The 20,032-nt window shown below is 51.6% G+C and overlaps 3 protein-coding genes across 4 annotated transcripts; 1 reads left to right on the forward strand and 2 right to left on the reverse strand.

Moving 5' to 3' along the window:
• LOC8055365 (UMP-CMP kinase 4) lies at positions 934-9,072 on the forward strand. 2 transcript variants are annotated; one of them, XM_002444784.2, is made up of 10 exons: positions 934-1,085; positions 1,829-1,884; positions 2,304-2,355; positions 2,516-2,633; positions 6,757-6,913; positions 7,035-7,115; positions 7,194-7,301; positions 7,767-7,838; positions 8,054-8,088; positions 8,183-9,072. In XM_002444784.2, the coding sequence occupies exons 2-9, from the start codon at positions 1,843-1,845 to the stop codon at positions 8,060-8,062; spliced, it is 639 nt and encodes a 212-aa protein (XP_002444829.1). In that variant the 5' UTR covers positions 934-1,085; positions 1,829-1,842; the 3' UTR covers positions 8,063-8,088; positions 8,183-9,072. The 2 variants fall into 2 exon arrangements, 1 of the variants encoding a protein (XP_002444829.1); XR_002455208.1 differs by having other exon boundaries at positions 7,194-7,838.
• LOC8055366 (dof zinc finger protein MNB1A) lies at positions 10,938-12,439 on the reverse strand. The gene has a single exon (XM_002445927.2). It carries the CDS (start codon positions 12,422-12,424, stop codon positions 11,420-11,422), a length of 1,005 nt encoding a protein of 334 aa, XP_002445972.2. The 5' UTR covers positions 12,425-12,439; the 3' UTR covers positions 10,938-11,419.
• LOC8055367 (transcription factor BIM1) lies at positions 14,288-19,755 on the reverse strand. Its single transcript, XM_002445928.2, has 11 exons — positions 19,549-19,755; positions 19,281-19,397; positions 18,471-18,683; positions 17,143-17,349; positions 16,883-17,006; positions 16,144-16,213; positions 15,892-16,026; positions 15,577-15,787; positions 15,306-15,453; positions 14,991-15,126; positions 14,288-14,888 (listed from the first exon to the last, which is right to left on the reverse strand). Exons 1-11 carry the CDS (start codon positions 19,559-19,561, stop codon positions 14,775-14,777), a joined length of 1,488 nt encoding a protein of 495 aa, XP_002445973.1. The 5' UTR covers positions 19,562-19,755; the 3' UTR covers positions 14,288-14,774.

Here is a 20,032-nt window from a genome sequence, read left to right on the forward strand (position 1 = left end):
AGTAGTTAACAACCAAGATTTGTGAATCTAGGTAGGTAGGACGCTTAATTGCACAGTTAAAATTTTGTTTGTATATATATATATATATATATATATATATATATATATATATATATATATATAGCTTGCTGATATATCTTTATTCTTTAGATTGTTGGTTACTTTCATGTTATGAGAGTATTTAAAAAAATCACACAATTAGGTCATGCATTTCAAGAGCCGATGTACGTGGTCACTTTAAAATTAGGGAATGCCACACATATCATATCAAGTTTGGTGAAATTGAGCACATAAGATTTTAAAACTTGTATATAACCTGTTGATACTACTACTATGTATCTTTATTTTTTTTGGATTGGTGCTTCCACACTAGTCTTAGATTCTAGATTGATTTATGAAAGATTTGAGAATTTAACAATACTGTATTTCAAGAGTGTGTTTAGTTTATTCAGTCGTATAGCCTATCACGGCATAGCCGTATGGGCCCATACTACTTATATAAGGGGATCAAACTAGAAATAATAAAAATCAAATTAAGTTGTTCATGTGAAACATGAGAGCACAAAAAAAAAATTCTAAATGATATGTAGATAATTGAACTCATACTTGCAACAATTATGAGATTGCTACTATGATATTTCCACAGAACACACGGGACATCTTCTATCGATAAAGGCCTTGTTTACTTTAAAATTTTTTACAAAATGATACTGTAGTATTTTTTATTTGTTTTTGATAAATATTATCTAATGATAAACTAACTAGACTTAAAAGATTCGTATTGAAAATTACAGGTAAACTATGCAATTAGTTATTTTTTTTATTTATATTTATAATGCTCTAGTGCAAGATTCGATGTGACGGAGAATTTGAAAAATTTTGTAATTTTTTTAACTAAACAAGGGCAAAATAAAAAGGTAGTGTACACTGTGAGTTGGTGTCAGCGGAGTCAGGGACCCGAGTCCGCGGCTTGTGCATCTGCCCTCCGACCCTCGAAAAGCCGCCCGCCTCCCCTTCTCCCGCGCACGGGGGCGGCGGACTCCACAACCTCCACCTCGCTCACCGGCTCGCCGCCTCCGGCCGAGGTGAGCATCCGTGCACCCGACATCCATGCTGATCGCTTCTGCGCCGCGGGTTCATTTGGTCCGCTCCGATTGGGTTAATTTGATCTCTCCGTTGGAATGGATCGATCGGAGGTTTAGGTCAGGTTAGAGCGCGGATCTGAAGATGTGTGATCATGGGATTGTGCGTTTGGACCCGGATCTGGGGGTGATTAGTTGGTTAGCTGCAGTCTCCTGAGATCGTGCGATTTTTTTTCTACTTCCAGAAGGTCGGGGCGGGTCACGTGTTCTAGTTGTGAGCTTGTGATCCCTTGTCGCGTCTCATTTACTTAGAGCCATTTAGTGGCCAATTGTCTCGGTAATCATAAAATAAAATTGGAGCCAGACCATGGTAGTTCTAGTTCGAGTCAAACTGTTGCTATACTGATTCTTTGCCCTTCTTTATTTTGCTATATAATAAATTGGATCAATACAGCTGTCCTTGTGCCTGCTTGTCTCCAAATTCCAGAATATCAAATCAACGAAAACGTATTAGTTATACGCCACAGCCTGTGGCCCTTTACAGGCCTTAAGGTATATCTTTTTATAGAGGGAATTAGGTGTCCAACTCCTAATTATAACATCACCTATACTTACCTAGTTTCAACACATAAAAACAATTTATTTGACTTTCAATGATATGTTTCTTTTTCCACATTTGAGATATGAAAATTTGGACTTCCATTGTACAAAGCTGCAAATATTTACATATTGTAACTGATCTGCAGAGTAGCTTTGAGCTATGGGCACAGCTGTGGATGCTTCAGCAGCTGTGGCTGAGGAGGTAACCTTGGATTTACTTGAAGCTACTGATTGATCACCTACATATTTGATAATCCACTTACTGTCGCAAAGGCCAAGGTTCATTGAGAATGTGAAGCACCTTAATGTTTCAGCATCAACATATAATCTTAATTTATTAACCCTTCACTTCAACATTCGTTCCTTTCTGAGTTTTTGATTTCCTGTTACCTTGTCAGTTGTTGCTCTTCAGTCCTGCATCTTTATGCCTAAATTTCAGAATTAGTTACTTTTACTGGAATATATGCCTTGTTTTCTTATCTGGTTCATGACCTGAGAAATTAAACCATCTTCCATATCATCAATATATTTTCTACTTGTTGTCAAGGAAATACCCTCACCTTGTAGAAGTTATGCTATTCATATGTTATACCTCATCTTAGAAATGTACTCCATGTTCAGGTCACTGAGAATATGCTGGGTGGCAAGAAAGTCACTGTTGTATTCGTTCTAGGTATCTGCTCTATCTTCTCTTATTACATTTGCCTATTGCATATTACCTCATGGAAGAAAATGAGCTTATACATATTTGAAAATATAAAATGGGTTCATTAATTATATCTGGTTACATATATGCACTAAAAAGATATGATTTTGTGTGTTGTGACACACAGGTGGTCCTGGAAGTGGAAAGGGTACACAGTGTACCAACATTGTGGAACACTTTGGATTCACCCATCTTAGTGCTGGAGATCTTTTGCGTGCAGAGATCAAATCTGGCTCAGAGAATGGGTATCTTCCCTTTCCAATCCCTCCATAAGAAAGCTAACTGCATTTTATTTCCTTTTCCTTCTTAACGCGCTTTCCAAAGTAAAACTAGATTAGTCCTATTTGTTGGAGTATAAGGTTTAGGCCCATGAGGCCCATGTATGTGACCATATTGCTACCCTTCTAGGGTGAGCCCAATTAAGAAAATGACAGTTTACAGCATGGTATCAGAGCTAGGGTTTCTCTTCTCCCTCCCTCCCTTCCCAGCCCAGCCGCCAGGCAGCAGCCGCCGCCGGCCGCGGCCATGGCCGCCCCTCCTCCACCACCAGCCGGCGCGGGCGCGCCGCCCCTGCGCGCGGCCCCCCTGGGCGCGGGCGCGCCGCCCCTGGGCGCGGCCCCCCGAGGCGCGGGCGCGCCGCCCCTGCGCGCGGCCCCCCTGGGCGCGGGCGCGCGGCCCCTGCGCGCGGCCCCCCTGGGCGCGGCCTCCCTGGGCGCGGGCCCCCTGGGCGCGAGCGCGCCGGCCCTGAGCGCAGCTGCGGGCGCGCCGCCCCTGGGCGCGGGTGCTGCCCTTCCTCCACCACACTCCGCCCTCGCCACTGCCCTCACCGCTGCCCGCGCTGCTGCTGCGGACGGCCATGTGCGCATGCATGTCGGGGTGACCTCCTCCGGCTCCGGGGACGCGGCCGTCGCCGCCATGCCTGCTGCAGTGGCTGCCGGACTGGGCATGCCCTGGGCTGACGCTGCCGGACTGGGCTTGCCGCGTGCTGACGCAGCCGCGGCGGTCACCACCCTCGCCGCTGACCGGGCCGCTGCGGCGGCGGACAGGACCTCGTCTCTTCTTGCTCCTCCTCCCTCCGAGCCAAGCGGGGGTTGGGGGGGCCGTGGCAGCCACCGTCGCCACCGCGGTGGAGGCGGGTGGAGTCTCTCAGCGCCTCTGTGGCCTCCACCTCCGAGTGCCTTGCCAGTGCCTGTCGGATGGGACCCGGCGGCCTGGGCATCTTTCCGCCACCCGTGGTCGACCATGTGGGGCGACGGCAGGTCGGCGCCTCTGTTGTCGGACACAACAGCTCTACGTGCGCGGGCCATGGCCGCTGTGCCTAGAGGAGCTGCGTCTCCTTCCACACCGGCTTCCTCATTCCTCTCCACCGCCAAACCTTCGCCCGCGGCTCCTCCTGCCGCAGGGCTGCGACCAGTCAGTCCTGACTGGATCGCTGACTCGGGCGCCACCTTCCATATCACGCCCGATGCGAGTCTCCTCTCTTCTATCAGTCCTCCCCACCCTTCTTGTCCTTCTTCCATCATGGTCGCTAATGGCACCTACATTCCTGTCTCCTCCGTAGGCACTGCCAATTCCCATGGCTCTTTTCATATCCCCGATGTTCTTGTGGCTCCCGGTATGGTTCACAACCTCCTCTCTATTCGCCGCTTCACAACTGACAACTCTTGTTCGGTTGAGTTCGACCCCTCTGGCCTCACCGTGCGGGAGTTGGCTTCCCGGCGTCCTCTTCTCCGTTGTGACAGCACTGGGCCTCTCTACACCCTTCGTTTCCCGGTTTCCGCTGCACCTCCTTTGCCTTCTTATTCACCCCCTTCGGCTTCTGCCTTCACCACCACCTCCTCCACTACGTGGCACCGTCGCCTTGGCCATCCTGGCAGCACTGCTTTGTCCCAGCTCAGTCGCAGTTCCGCTGTGCCTTGCCCCCGCACTCCTGATGAGCATTTGTGTCATGCATGCCAGTTGGGCCGTCATGTTAGACTTCCTTTCCCTACCTCCTCCTCCCATGCGGCTCACATCTTTGATCTTATCCATTGCGACCTGTGGACATCTCCTGTTCTTAGTATGTCTGGCTACAAGTACTACTTGGTGGTGGTTGATGACTTCTCCCATTACTCTTGGACTTTTCCCTTGCGTGCCAAGTCCGATACATTCACCACTCTTCGCCACTTCTTTGCATGGGTGTCCACCCAGTTCGGCCTCACCATCAAGGCCGTGCAGTGTGACAACGGGCGTGAGTTTGATAACACCACCGCTCGCTCCTTCTTCCTCTCCTGTGGTGTCCAGTTGCGCATGTCTTGCCCTTACACCTCCCCTCAGAACGGCAAGGTTGAGCGCATGATTCGCACCACAAACGATGTCATGCGCACCCTTCTGTTACAGGCCTCGCTTCCCGCTCGCTTCTGGGCTGAGAGCCTCCACACCGCCACCTATCTCCTTAACCGCTTGCCCTCCACGGCTTCCCCTGCGCCCACTCCACACCACGCTCTTTTCGGTACCCCTCCCCGCTACGATCACCTTCGTGTGTTTGGGTGCGCTTGCTACCCCAACACAGCTGCCACTTCTCCTCATAAGCTTGCCCCCCGTTCTACTCTCTGTATCTTCCTGGGTTACTCCCCTGAGCATAAGGGGTACCGTTGCTTGGACCTCTCTTCTCGCCGTGTCCTCATCTCTCGCCACGTCGTGTTTGACGAGTCGGCATTCCCTTTCTCCACCACCCCCACCTCCACACCTCCTGCTGACCCTGCGGAGGCTTCTTTTTTTCCCACTGACCCGGTGGTTCCACCACCGTTTCCACTATACCCTGCAGGTCTTGCTCCGGCACGCTCTCCTGGTGGTCCTTCGAGCCAGGACCCTCCTGTACCTGGCACGACAGAGGCAGCCCCAGAGCTTCCTCCACCGCTACCAGTGGTTGCGCTGCCTCCCGTTGTGCACGTCCGAGACAGTCTACTGCAGTCAGCCGGCCGGTTTCGTGGATTCTTCTCGCCCTGACTTGGTCTGCCGGCTCAACAAGTCTCTCTACGGTCTCAAGCAGGCACCTCGGGCGTGGTATTCTCGGTTCTCTACCTTCCTGCAGACTCTTGGGTTCACGGAGGCCAAGTCCGACACCTCACTGTTCATATACCACCATGGGGGTGAGACTGCTTACCTGCTCCTCTATGTGGATGACATTGTTCTCACCGCCTGCAGCGAGTCACTGCTCCAGCGCATCATTACCACTCTCCAGAAGGAATTTGCTATGAAGGATCTTGGTCTGCTCCATCACTTCCTCGGTGTCACTGTTGAGCCCCGACCTTCAGGCTTGTTCCTCCACCAGCGGCAGTTCACTTGTGACATTCTCGAGCGAGCAGGGATGACTGACTGCAAGTCTTGTTCTACTCCGGTCGATACCCAGGGCAAGCTGTCAGAGGCAGAGGGTCCGATGCTTGGGCCAGAGGACTCTACCGCCTACCGGAGTCTTGCTGGCGCGCTCCAGTACCTCACCTTCACACGGCCTGACATCACCTACGCCGTGCAGCAGCTCTGCCTCTACATGCATGCTCCGCGGGAGCCCCACCTTGCTGCTATGAAGCGGCTCCTCCGGTACCTCCGTGGCACTCTAGGCTATGGGCTGCTCCTCAGCCGGTCCTCCTCTGCCGAGCTGGTTGTCTACACCGACGCTGATTGGGCGGGCTGCCCCGACACCCGCAGGTCCACCTCCGGCTACGCTGTCTTCCTGGGCGGCAACCTTGTCTCGTGGTCGTCCAAGCGACAGCCGGTGGTCTCACGCTCCAGTGCCGAGGCGGAGTACCGCGCCGTTGCCAATGGTGTGGCCGAGGCTGCTTGGCTCCGCCAGCTACTGGCTGAGCTTCACCGCCCCCTCGCCAGGAGCTCACTTGTCTACTGCGACAACGTCAGCGCCGTCTATCTCTCCACCAACCCTGTGCAGCACCAGCGGACCAAGCATGTGGAGATCGACCTGCACTTCGTCCGCGACCATGTGGCCATCGGCGACGTCCGGGTCCTCCACGTCCCGACCACCTCACAGTTTGCGGACATCTTCACCAAGGGCCTCCCTTCCTCGACTTTCGCCGAGTTTCGCTCCAGCCTCAACGTCACCGGTGGCTAGTTGTGGCTGCGGGGGGGGGGGGTATTGTGTGTTATGTGTTTTCTTTCTTGTCCAGTCTTGAACTCCGCTGTGCCGGTAGTCCAGACTGCGGGGGGGTGTTGGAGTATAAGGTTTAGGCCCATGAGGCCCATGTATGTGACCATATTGCTACCCTTCTAGGGTGAGCCCAATTAAGAAAATGACAGTTTACAGCACTATTGACTCATTTGTTTAACATCTTTATGTTTCTATGTTCTTTATTTATGCATTTTAATGTTCTTCAGAACCATGATTGACAACATGATAAAGGAGGGAAAGATTGTTCCATCAGAAGTAACCATAAAGCTGTTGAAGGAGGCCATGATAAAAAGTGAAAATGACAAATTTCTGATTGACGGGTTTCCAAGGAATGAAGAGAATCGTGCTGCATTCGAGAATGTTGTAAGCCCCTTTCTTTTATTTGGTTGTACCCAGTTCTATTGATGGCTCAAGGGATTATATTTCATTCTTCTGTATGTTTAAATGAATTTGCTAAACTATTAATTGTTCCTCATGGTTGCAGACAAAAATTTCTCCTGCATTTGTTTTATTCTTTGATTGTGCTGAGGAAGAGATGGAAAGACGTCTTCTGGGGCGCAATCAGGTTTCCTTAATGATCCTTCACTTGTGCATATTTTTAGTCTCAAAGTCTTTGTTTCTGATATTTAGGTTCTCTTTGCAGGGAAGAGTTGACGATAACATTGAAACTATCAGGAAAAGGTTTAAAGTGTTTGTTGAATCTAGTTTGCCTGTTATTGAGTACTATAGCTCAAAGGACAAGGTTAAAAAGGTATTAATGCACTTTTATCATTCGAGGTGTCATGGGCAGCCAACAGGCTGCCAGGGCCGACGGGCTGATAGTCAAGCAATGAATTATGAAGAAACAATTCTAGTCTCCCTCAGTCTCTCAAGCTCTTGGCAAAGCATAAGGCCTAGTTATCCCAAAATACCTCCTCGATCTCTCAAGCTCTTGGCAAAGCATAAGGCCTAGTTATCTCCCAAATATCCATCACCATAACACGAGGGTTACTCCAACTGCAGTCTAATGATGCAAAAATGTAGTATTATACTATAAATAGAAGCACAGATTGGAACAAGATGCATGCCAACTTAAATATATGAGATTTGAAGGATGATGTTTAGATGTCAAGATAATCTGATGGAGTAGTCTTCCTTCCTTTTGAGTTAATGAGCATCATTAAATTTTTCACATTTTAATTAATTGCTGGCGCTTCTGTTGGAATTATCGACCTAGATTGATGCAGCAAAACCAATTCCTGAGGTCTTTGAAGACGTGAAGGCCATTTTTGCCCCATATGCTCCAAAGGTGAGTTATGGGATTTACTACTCTTTTTTTTTTTTTTGTCAATTGCACACAGCATTTCTGAATCTCTTAACTCCTTTTTGCATTGCGCTGAATCAGTTTTTCCTTCTGTGAGTGTGTATCTACCAACATGTTATGTTAGGGTATGAAAAAAAAATACAGTAAATATACTATCAATCTGTTTGCTCATCACATTTTCTTCTTGACTTATCTATCAGGTTGAATAGAGCAATATACAAGAGAGGTCATGGAGGTGATAGACAATGCCATATAACCCGCTACCTAAATAATTTTGTATGGTTCTTAGTGCCATGGGATTCTCATATAGTATTTATTATCTTTTGCAGGCACCGGACAATTGTTACTACATATATGTTATTATGAACTTATTTAATATAGAAGAAAAGTTTTTGCTCAAATGAGCTACCAGCATATATTAGTAGGCAATTCAATTTGTTATCAGCAATAAGTAGATCTGAGTCCCTGTGTTCCCTGCTAGAGTAGCATTTTACCAATGTTGGTGTATCCTTTGATATTGTTGTACCAACAATGTGGCAATGTGGTCTGGCTTGTACCCTCCCATCTGCTATCTGGTAGCATTAAGTGATTATTTATTCTTGTAGGCATTAAAATGTGCAACATTCTACTCAGCCTTTGCATGATCACTTGGTGCCCTCATGTCAGATATTAGTTAGTATCTACAGGGCTATGTAGATGCTCTTTATTTGATTGGGAGCAATGACATACAATATGATTCTTGTACTCATGCTTGAAATATTGCAAGTCAAGGGCCAGGGCTCTTGTGTGACTATAGGTCGTCTGTAGTATATAGTTCTGTTACTTTAGTCCTGAGGTTAACACATTCCTCTGATTTATGAAGGTATTTTGCACACTTGTGAACCATTTGTGAGCTGATTGTAGCATTTTGTCAAAAAAATGCATAGCCATGTACTATCAATGTAAGAAGACCAAACCACTTTTGTACTGCTGTCTCTTTGATCACCTTCGTTGTAATCAGGTTGGCTGCCCAGCTGTAAGCAAGAAACAGGAAATTTGGTAAGATATTTTGTTCTACATTGCAACCCCATAGAAGTGACGGCGTCTATGCCTTTGTTTGGTGCTTGTAAGGTTTCAGTAACATTACCTAATTGGGAGCTTGGAACATTACAGTATATGCATGCCGTGATGAACTGATGATGGTGATACATCTAACTGACAATTTTGTTGTAATCCTTGCTGAGCTGGGCATAGCTATATGTTTTTGTTTCCGTGATGGGATTCTCAACTTATTTTTGTTGGAGCATGCACCTTTCACTGCTTTGCAGTTTTTTGTGTTGTTGGCATGGCACTTGCCTCATTTTGGAGGTACGTACGCTACGTGGTTAGAACTTAGAAATATGTTGTGCTAGCAAGTATACCATCTGTATTGTGACCACTGCTTTAGTTTGTTTCCATATTCATTCGTCTCGCTGCTTCCCTGGCTGCGCAAGAAAGAATAGAAAGACGCACACCGCCAGCAGCCACCAGTTTGTAACAGTTTGGCAACGCAGCAAAGGGCTATATATACGCTTCGTCTGTGTGCTGTCGTCTGCTCTGTTCATGTCCAATGAGTGGCATTATATTATATATATATATATATATATATATATATATATATATATGCCCCGACCTTGGTAGTTGGTATCCATCAACGGTCAACCTCTAGTGGAGTAGTATTTGGTAACCACTCCACGTCCCATTCTTGGAGAGCAGAAGACGCGCGGAGTATACTGCCGCCGAACCGCCGTAGTATCTGTCTATCTACCGACTCCCGGTACGGACATGACAGACAGGGATTAGCAACCGAGCAAGGGGTCAGGCCATGCAATGCATACTTAACTGCCTGCCGCCCGCACAGCAGCGACTGACCTGACCATGCCTCGCCGTCGCCAACCAACCGCCGCAAGAGCATGCGTCGCTTCGCTTGTTTGGCGCAACACGGAGCAGTGCTAGTAACAATGAACAAAGCCTGTGATGGTGTCAAACGTACGCCCAGGACGAGGAGTAATCCGCGGCGTAAACGTGCAGTGGTCGGTCCCCGTCGCGATCGCCCGGCGAACCACTCCGCCGGCAATCGGCAAACTGACAGCAGCCGCTGATGCTGCCTGCCGACAAAACAGCAGGCCCCACCAACAAAACAGGGCACAAGGTACAACCCCCCGTCGCGGTCGCGAGGTCCAGTCGTCGTCCGTCGAGACGCTTCATCAGCCTCACGGGGAGGCGCGGGCGGGCGTCGGCACGTTGCCCGTTGCCCCTTGCCTTGGCAGGCAGATGGCGGAGGGCGACGTGCAACCGAAACAAACAGCAGGACGCGCCCGACGCCACTGGCTCGCTCGCTGTGGGTGTACTCCTACTTGCTTGCTTCTCCCATCCATCCAAGATCATCAACGGCGTCGTCGGCGCCAACCAAGACCAAGACCAAGCCCAAGCCCAAGCTTTCAGGGCCTCTGCTCCCCACCGCACGCAACGCAGTGATCACTGGCTGGCTGCCATGATGCCCCTGCGCCTGCGGCGAACCGGATGCCCCAGCCAAGCGGCGGCGTCGCCCGGCCGGTGGACGCTACACCGCTCGCTGGCGCTTGGAATCATGGGCGGATCCACCTGTCCACCCTGCAGGCTGGATGCGATGCCATTGCCAGCCGCGCGCGGGGGCATCGATGCTCATACGTGTCCTTGTTCCCTTCCGACGGCTTCCACCCATCGCCCGGCCAATCGTCCAGGGGCGACGACACTAGCTGTTGCATTGCAGCAGACGTACGTGCCGGCCTCCTCTCCTCTCGCTGGACTCCTTCCTAGCTAGTGTGCCTGCCGATGAGCACCATCCATCAACATGACCACCACCACCCTCGCTATCGCTGGCGGACCCATATGGATGATGATGATGATGCACTCATCAACGGCGGCGTGGATGAGTGCTTTCCCTGCATGCTCTGCGGCTCTGGCTATGCCTATGGAAACCAGGAGAACCGAGGGAGACGAGTCTTGCCATTATTATTTTTTCTTAGGAAAAAATAAAAAACATGATTGCACGACAGAACCATGAAAACAAGGAAGAATCCCAGACAAACAACAAAGCTCAGTCTAGTTTATAGACAACCCCAACCCCAGATAAGAGTAGAAATGAAGCTGTTGATGATGAGTTAGCCAATAGCCGTCTGATGAGTTCATGAGTGAGAAAAAAAAAAAACTAAAATCATACAGAGGCCACTAGTTGACCTTCTCAGAAAGCTAAAAATCAAGGTCGTCGTCGTCGTCGTCGTCACGATCATCTCTCACGTCACACATACTAGAAAACTACTAGTATCATCATCATAATCATCTACTTACTTACTTATACCCCCAACAAAAGTAAGAACCATGCCGTCAACTCGTCATGTACCACTAAATTAATTAACTGCCACAAGAGGAGAGGAGAAGAGAAGAGAAGAAAAACATTCAGTTTCACTCCTTTGATCGGGCTCAACCAGGTCGTCGGCCGCAAAACCCACACCTGAGCTGAGCTGAGCTGAGCAGAGCAGGAGGACGCCTCGCCGCCCGCGACCATGTCACGGGAGGTTGAGGAAGAGGCTGGCGGGGTCCGTGTCGGCGAACCCGGCGCTGGCCCAGCACGTGCCCAGGTCGAACGCCGCGGGCCACACGAACGAGTCGTCGTCAAGCACCGCCTTCCCGGCGGCGGAGGGGAAGTCGGAGAGCCCGAGACCGAGCGAGACGGCCTCCTCCGCCCCAGGCTGCAGCAGCAGGTGCGCCAGGGACTCGGAGTCCTCCTCCGCCACTGGAACCGCCACGGCGACCGCCGCCTCAGTCTCCGTGGTGATCTCGCTGGCGCCGTCGGTGGTGGTGGTGGTCGTCGTCGTCGTCGTCTTGGCGGAGTCGGCGGCGGCGACGGTGTCTGTGACACCACTGGCGTCTGCGGCAGCGGCGGGCTCCGGGACCGGCGCCTCGACGCGGCGCTTCTTGCTGGCGGGCTTCTTCTTCGGCGGCTTGTTGTCGGCGTCTGCTGCTGCTGCTGCCGCCGCCGCGTAGGACGACGACGAGGGCTTCTTGCGGGTGCCGCCTCCGACGGGGACGTTGCGCAGCGTGCCGCCCTTGGTCCAGTAGCGGCGGCAGCCCTTGCAGAAGTGGCGTGGCTGGGAGGTGTTGTAGTTGTTGTAGTAGCAGAACTTGGTGTCCCGCGACGCGCACCGCGGGCACGGGTCCCCGCCCTCGGCAACCTTGACCGCCGGTGTCGCCTCCTGCACCGGCGCCGTGGCGTACCCCTTGGGTCGGCGGAGGTCGACGCCCGCGAACTGATGGTGCGGCTGCTGCGCCGGCCGACGGCCGGGCTCGACGGACACCTCCTGCATGCGCGACGGCGCCGTCGTGCCTGGCTCTGGCTGCGATGCGCGCGGGCCCGTGGCGTAGAGAGAGAGAGAAGGCGAAGGGGAGCCGGAGGGACGAAGAACTGCGAGATAGAGGGAGGCGGGGGCGGTTGCCGCCGGGGCAGGCTTTGGCTTCTCTCTTATGGTCGCGGTCGCCGTTACGGAGGATGGCGACGTGCTCACGCCATCCATCCGTTGCAAGGAGGCGCGTGGGCCCCACGTAGCAGGCAGGGAGGCGCGGAAGCCCACGCCGCGTGACGTGATGGGGGGGGGGTGGGGCGGCGCGCTGCTGCGAATCGACGCGACCTCCCGTGGGCCCCGTACGTACTACAGCAGCGGGCGGTCCATGGGTTTGAAAATGAGGGACGGCGACGGTGACGGGACCCCGGCCGGCCGCCGTGCCGTACGCCCCCCGGCTGTGCCGCGCGTGACGAGGGACGACGTGTCGACACGCCATACGCCGAGCCGTCTGGTGGCCCGCGTGTCGGTGACGGTGCGGCATGCGGCGTGTCGGCCACCGGCGGCTGGGTCGGGTGGTTCTGGAGCGCGCCACGTCAGGCTCTGGAGATTGGAGGGGCTACAAGGCCAATGTCGGGTGGGGACGCTTACGCTTCGCGACGCGTTAGGCTAGCCGTAAGGCGTGGGGGCCGGTGGGTCCCACTTTGTGGAGACGCCTGCGTCGGGTGCCTGCCTACTGGGTATTGGTTCCGGACCCGCTGGCCTAGTGCGCGCCGTGGGACCCAACCACCTGCTCGCCTGCTCGCTCAGATTGTTCTTCTCCATGCAATGGAGCAGTAGTTTTGGACTGCTCTCTACAGTAGTCTCTACTCCTACTCGACCTGCAATGCAATTGCTCGCTCAGATGGTGCACTGCCGTGGCCGATGTGCCAATGGACCCTTGGACGGCTCGACAACACGGCTCTTGACAATTGACATGGGCATGAGCAGAGCACATGGCGTGGCTGTGGCTGGCTGGCAGCGACAAGAAGAAGTAACCAACCAACCCCACGCGATCCGATGCCCTGACCCATCAGTAAGTATCACGCGGGTTGAGACATGCGACGAATCGCACACAGCAGCAGCAAGAAGCAGAGGTCAGGACAGGAGTCCCCACACCAGCCAACCCAAGCGCGTTGGATCGCAGTCCGTACGGCCGTCCGCCCGCCTGAGCGCGCACATCCGCACACGGCCCCGGCCCCGAGTGGGCGGTGGTCGCCGTCGCCGCGCGGGGCCCAGGCATGGAATGGAACCGAACCTCCTCTCCCACACCACACCGGTCCGGCGCATCACGCAAGGAATTCTCGGTCCGCGGCGCCGCCATGCCACGCGGACGGACATCGGCGGCACATGATCCGTGGTCGTGGAGCGAGAGCGAGAGCGAGAGCGCTGGCCCAGAACCGAGAACCACACCACACGCATCGCAACGGAGCCACTCCAGTCCAGTCCAGTCCAGGATGCAGGAGGAGCAGGCGAGCCAGAGCCACGACCACCTCCCTTCTCTTCTCTTCTCTTCTCTTCCATTGGCACGTCGCGGAGGAGACCAACCAGCCGGCCACTATCAGCTATTAGTAGCTAGGAGGAATTCAAGGAGTGGGCGCGCACTCAGATCGGCACGGCACCGGTGCGAGCGTCGTCAAATTCCGATCAGATCACGGGAGCGCGCAAGGATCATGTCCATGTCTGCCTGGCGCGCACTCCTCACAAATTCCGCGATCGATCACGACGACTGCTATACTAATACTATAGCTTTCTTCCAATTCCGGTATCAGGAGGTAATCATGGCATGCGACGTGAGATTTCTCCCGTGCCCGGCCGTGGACTCCACTCGCCAAGTCTCAACACACACATCAACGCTGGCTGGCGCTGCCCGGCCCCACCCGAGCTAGTGCGCCACACTGCAGACGCCACTCGCGCCTTGGCTGCTGCAACACCATTCCATTCCTAGCAACCAGTGTTACTCCTACATTACATGCTGCCAGTACAGCAATAATACACAATGCAGCGATTGTGTGTGTGACAGCGCTGTGGCAGTGCCATGCCATCTTCAGAGAGAAAGAGACGGTTGCACACAAGGCAACTGGTAACAGCACAACATTAATTTGATGTGTTTCACTTTGGACCAGCCAGCAGCTGCACTGCACTGCACATTGGCCGGCGAAAGAACCATCACGACATGTATGTACGCTACACTACACTACAAGGGAGGTCTGTCTGTGTCACAGTCTTACAGAGGGGAGGGATGCAAACCCAACTTCTCATGACAATGGAAGCCTATGCTATGAATTATGAACAAAAGCAGCTTCACAGTCTGGGACGGGAGCAGCAGCAGCCTATCACTAGACGCAATCGAATCAATCAAAGAATGCAGCAGCGTAGTCCCGTGTCATCGCCTGGTAGGGCTTAACATACACGCACCATACACCGAGGCTCCCCTCTTGTTGTGTGTGTGGGGGTGGGTGGGGGGGGGGGGGGGGGGGGGAGCGCCAAAAAACTAGGATTGAACCATCTTTCGCGTCGGCAATGAGCAGACATCCAACGGATGTTATCTCTCTGATCTGTGCCGCTTAGTTGCCCGCGAGCGTTCTCTAGCGCCGTCCCCTGACCTTATTAGCTGCTGCCCAATCTCTTGATCATGAGACATGTGGTTCATGAGATCCTGCAGCGCAAAGGTTTTCTTGTAAGCATTTTGGGAGGAAAAAGCCTACAACAATGATTTGACAACGAAACCAAATACACTTATACTCTAGATGGCTAGTACCTTGGAAGTGGGGTTTGGCCCAGGATCATTGCACCTCTTGATAGCCCGCTTACCGAGATTGATCTGCACCGAGATGCTAGCTTGCGATAAATCTACGCCCGAGTTTTGCAGCGCAAGATTCAAGGTAGTAAGCAAGCTGTTATAAGTTGGGGAAAAAAATAGAATCAAGACATTAGAAATTATACAGGGTTCAAGCGTTGCAAATGCAAGAAACAGCATTCTGAAAACGACAGAGCACATAAAACATACAGATGATTGATATAAACTTTTGAAAGAAAATATATATTTTGTTAGTAATCCACTGATGGTACATACCCTTCGGAATATTGGCTCGACAAGCTGATTGTCCCCTCATCTATGGCCAACTCAGGGTTGTTCAGCATCCCATTGTTGCCTGCCAAGTCGTCTGAGGGTGACGGATTTGTCAACTGTGTTTCTGCTGCTTGCTGGGTGGCAACATTATCTGCACATGAATAAAAACATCTTCCATGAATTACAGAAACAATTAAAAGCTCCAATAATTGAGAGGAGTGCATAAAGCTGTTGCAGATTGTAAAACGGTAACTGGATAAAAAAAAAGGCATACTTGTAACATTATTGGGAGTTTCATCTTCTTTGCGAGGCACACAACCCTTTGGTTCTAGTTCTACCCGTTCATGTGCACCCGAGGCAGTTTCAAACGCAGCTGCATTGTTAAGGTCCCCAGGCTTTGCAGCAAAAGGAAACCGTGGGGAGGAGCCATTTTTTATGACTAGTGATGCATCGGTGGTTGTATCTCCGTTTACTTCGTCCTTGTTCTGCAGCACATGGATAAGATGCAGACAAGGGGCTGGTTAAAATCTCACCCTCAGCCCTCACAAACTTCACTGTGCAGAAAGGTAAAGCTGTGCTGATAGCTTACCTGTGAATTTTTCCAGGAAGACCGGAAGTAGATGTTAGACCATGGCATGATCTTTGCATTTTCTTGGTTCCACTCTGGTTGTGAAGCCTCGTGCTTTTCTACTTTCTCTTGCAAAAACCGTATGTATTCAATGACCTGCATTAAAGCAATTGTTGATGGATCAGTATAATATCAAATGGGAACAGATTATGCCGACACAACTGCTACAATGTCTTTTTGTCTGCAAAGAATAAAATGCTGCAATGTGTTAACCTCTAGGAGAAATGATGCTTTGTCTCGCTTTTGATCATTTTGCGGCAAGATTTCTCTAAGTATCTGAAACCTGTTAGAAGATGACATGAGTAGAAAAGTAAGGTCACATGCGTGTTTAGTGCTCTGAACAGTGCTTACTGTTTAGTGCCATACAATAATATCTTATCAGGAAATAAGTACAGAGGAAAAAACATCTGGAGCTAAAGATTCACTTGTGCCAGCATTCTTCAGGGTGAGCAGCACATGATTTCTGAACACCTCCCATAAAACATAGTATATCCCAATCCACAGCTGAGAAACAGACCTCCTAACCACATCTACTACACTGTTTATCCTAGCTCTACAAAACCAGCAGAGCCACCATCATCATCGCTGGATGTCTGCATCCCAGACGTAAAAATCAAATAGCCACAGCAGCATACTTGTATCCTCATGTGTCAGATTAGAGACTACTAAACGTGCAGATCGAGTTGTATCCAACTGAATTATCAGAACGGCTCTCAGGAGAAGTTTAACATCACACCGTTAAGCAGCGAAAATGTGTTTGGTCAAATTTGGTGTCAAAAAAAGTCAAACGACATAATTTGGGATGGATTGAGTAACATATATTCTTTATGTGCTACATATATAAGAGAGACAGGACACGCGAGCAGGCGGCGAAACAAATAAACAGTACGGGTACGACCAACAATCCCTATTTCTGATTTCTGAATGAACTAGGAAAGCTGCGTCAGCCCACCTGTCATTGATCTTGCTGCGCCTGCGCTGCTCCGTGGCGGAGTGCTTGGAGCGTGGCGTGTTGGGCAGCTGGTCCGTTCCGGCGCTGCCGCTGCAGCTCCCGCCCTTAGCCTCCACTCTGTGGTCTGGAACCCAGAAAGAACACAAATAACGAGCACCAGAACACCGTCAGAATCGCCTCGTTTCACCACTGACCTGCCCAAACGGCTCCAGCAACACAGGAACAAAAGAGCCAGATTTAGCATAATCGAGAAGCGCTACCTTTGAGCGAGGAGGAGACCTCGCGGCGGGCAGCGAGGCCATCGTCGTCGTCGAATCCCGCGCCGCCGCTGGATCTGGAGCCGGCGTCCATGAAGCCGCCGCACGCCTTCCGCTCCGGCGGCCTCTGTTGCTGTGGCTGGGGTTGTTGTGGCCTGGCGGAGGCGACGGCGACGCAGCGCGCGGCGAAGGGGAGCGACCACGGGTGACCTGCCAAGTCGACAGACAGAGCGGAAAGCACACGCCTTTAGCTACTCACCTTTGTCTCTGGCGTTTGTTCATCGAATGATCGGAGGAATGCAATGTGTAGCATACTGACCAACATAATGATAAGTTTTTCTATGTACTATTATAATGAAAATACATGATTTTCAGAGGAAAATGTAGCCCCCCCCGTTTCAAATTGTACTAATTCACTTTGCTTTCGTGTGAAGACAGATTCCTCTACCTTTCATGATCTTTTAAAAAGCATATTAACATCAACTCAATCCCTTCCAAATTATAAATCATTGCTCTTACTTTTAATATATACCTAGGTAAACTACAAATTTAGATGCATAGCAAAAGGGTTATATAGGGGGTGTTTAGCTCCCATAAAATACAAAATATCAACTACTTTGGAACAGTGAAATGCAAAATGCCAAAATTTTGAGGGTTATGCTTAGTTTCATCTAAAATGCAAAATTTATTGCAAAATAGAGAATAACCACTTTTTTGCTAAAAAATTCACATGGTGTTTAGTTATATTATGCAAAATGATGAACCAAAACTTAATTTTTTAAAAAGATAGAAGGGAAACTAAACAGCCCCATATATTTTAGAAAAAAGCCAAAACGGCTTACAATTTAGAAACAAGTGGGTAATACTTTAACTAAAAATGCACAAGCAGAACATATTTTATGAAAAAATTAATAAAACTAATTTGATTTCTTATATCGGCGGTTTTTTATTTTATAGTTAATCAGAAAATTCTTATTTTTATTTATATATAAGGCTTACAATTCCAGGCCGAAAAAAATAGATAGGAAAAGTCGACGCGGCCCAGAAAAGTAGGCCTACCAGCAGCAGGGCCCAGGCCCAAGGGTCCACGCATGCATCCTGCGGCGACCAGACCTACGAGTCTAGGAGCTAGCGTCGCCCACTCTAGAAAAAACGCGGCACGCTTTGGCAGACCGGGGGCACGGTGGCACGCACCGCACCAACCGCGTCATCGCGCCGGTGGCCACGCGACGCCTGCGCTGCACCGCCGGCGTCAACTCGCCACCGGGACCATTCAAGCACAGCAAAGGAAAGCTACCAGGAGGGAGAGGAGAAGAGGTGGCGTGGCGTACCTCGAGGGTCCGGCTGCCCCCAGAGCGCGAAGGGCGTCTGCTGCTCCTGCTTCACGACGGCCGCCGCGCCGCGCCCGCGCGGGCCTGGGCTGATGCTGAACGTGCCGATGCCGCCGGGCAGCAAGTGCTGGTGGAGCGGCTTCTCAGCGGGGGCTTGCGGTGGTGGTGGCCTCTCCAGCGGCTGCAGCAAGTCGTGCGTCTTGAGGAACAAACCTGCACGCACGTGCACCGGCCGTGGTTATCACCGCAGCCAGCCAGAGAGTTGCAGGTCGACGAACAACGTCACCAGTGAAACAGAGAAAACGGAGATAAAATTGTAGTGGTCATGGTCTGGTGTCACGAAAACAACAGTGAACTCTCGCAGTTCGAGTTTATAGAGGTTTCCAAAAATTTTGAAATGGAATATGGAGGAATTGGCAGCGGCGCAGAGAAGGTCGTGCACGGCTGGCTCCATGTGCATCCACCACCACTAGACGAACTGCTACTACCAGCTGTAGCTACACGTGAGCATTTCTTTGTTCCGTTGATGTGTCGTTTTCTACCCTTTTTCTTTCTTCACGAACGGTCTCGTCCACGCAGCTAGCGCAAGCAAAATTAAAACAAAAAAGGCAGAGTAATTCCCAAAGGTTAATTTCGTACAGCAAACGTACGAAATTAACCGAAACTGTATTGGACAGAAATCTTGCGAGCACGATATCCGCCGTGCAAGCGCCTGAATTGTGCCGAGGAGAGCTAGACGGAGCAGACAGAGAGCATGGGCGGAGGGAGAGAGAGATGGTGAATCGCAGGCAGGCAGGCGCCGGCACGCACCTTGATGAGACGTCGTCGTCGTCGGCGGCGGCGGCAGCTTGGACTCGTGGAGCAGCGGCAGGGCGGCGTCCTTGGCGGCGGTGTAGAGCGAGAGGAAGTCGTGCGTCGCCTTATCCCCTGCATTCGCGCGCGAGGGCGAGGCCCAAACAACAACAGGAACAGGCGAACCGCCGCGGTCAGCGAACTCCAGCCGACCCGCCGCCGGAACGCAAGGAATCGGATCGCCGATCCCCAGCATGCAATAGAAATCGCGAGCGAGCGCACGTACCTTGAAGCCCCATAGCCGCGCATCACACCGCGCGCTGTCCTGCTGCGTCTGCCTGCGGCGCGCGTCGATCGGCGGGGTCGTAGGAGGCGAGCGAGGAGCGGGGAGACTAGAGAGAGATCTGGCAGGAGCTCGGCCAGGCCCTTGCCGCTGTGCTCCGGGCTCCGGCTGGTGGTCTCTCTTCTTCCTTTTTCCTGCTGCTGCTGTGCCGGGGACGCTTTATACGGCCGGCGGACGGGTGGGCGGGCGGGCGGCGTCCATCTCATCCTCTATTCCTCGCTATCTCGGCTCTCCGTGACGACTGGCGACGGCGTTAGCGGGACGGTCGTTAGCGGTGGGGGGAGGCCGCTGTGGCGTCGTGTGGTGCCGTGGTGGGGATCCAGCCCAGCACGTGCCAGACGTGGGTTGACCAACGCGTTGACGTGCTTTGCAGAAACTTTTCTCCTAATTTTTTTTTGCATCAATATCGGTATATATTGAAAGTATT

Source organism: Sorghum bicolor, chromosome 7, assembly GCF_000003195.3.
Source record: "Sorghum bicolor cultivar BTx623 chromosome 7, Sorghum_bicolor_NCBIv3, whole genome shotgun sequence".
NCBI lineage: Eukaryota > Viridiplantae > Streptophyta > Magnoliopsida > Poales > Poaceae > Sorghum > Sorghum bicolor.

What these genes read in the sequence shown, in the direction of transcription:
- LOC8055366 (XM_002445927.2), bottom strand. Translation starts at nt 12,424, where the DNA reads ATGGATGGCGTGAGCACGTCGCCATCCTCCGTAACGGCGACCGCGACC.
- LOC8055367 (XM_002445928.2), bottom strand. An exon ending in GGTCTCCTCCTCGCTCAAAG is followed by an intron (nt 17,007 to 17,142) that starts GTAGCGCTTCTC and finishes TCTGGGTTCCAG; the next exon opens with ACCACAGAGTGGAGGCTAAG. An exon ending in TCGAGCCAATATTCCGAAGG is followed by an intron (nt 15,127 to 15,305) that starts GTATGTACCATC and finishes AACTTATAACAG; the next exon opens with CTTGCTTACTACCTTGAATC.
- LOC8055365 (XM_002444784.2), top strand. Translation starts at nt 1,843, where the DNA reads ATGGGCACAGCTGTGGATGCTTCAGCAGCTGTGGCTGAGGAG. An exon ending in AAATCTGGCTCAGAGAATGG is followed by an intron (nt 2,634 to 6,756) that starts GTATCTTCCCTT and finishes AATGTTCTTCAG; the next exon opens with AACCATGATTGACAACATGA. An exon ending in GTGCTGCATTCGAGAATGTT is followed by an intron (nt 6,914 to 7,034) that starts GTAAGCCCCTTT and finishes TCATGGTTGCAG; the next exon opens with ACAAAAATTTCTCCTGCATT.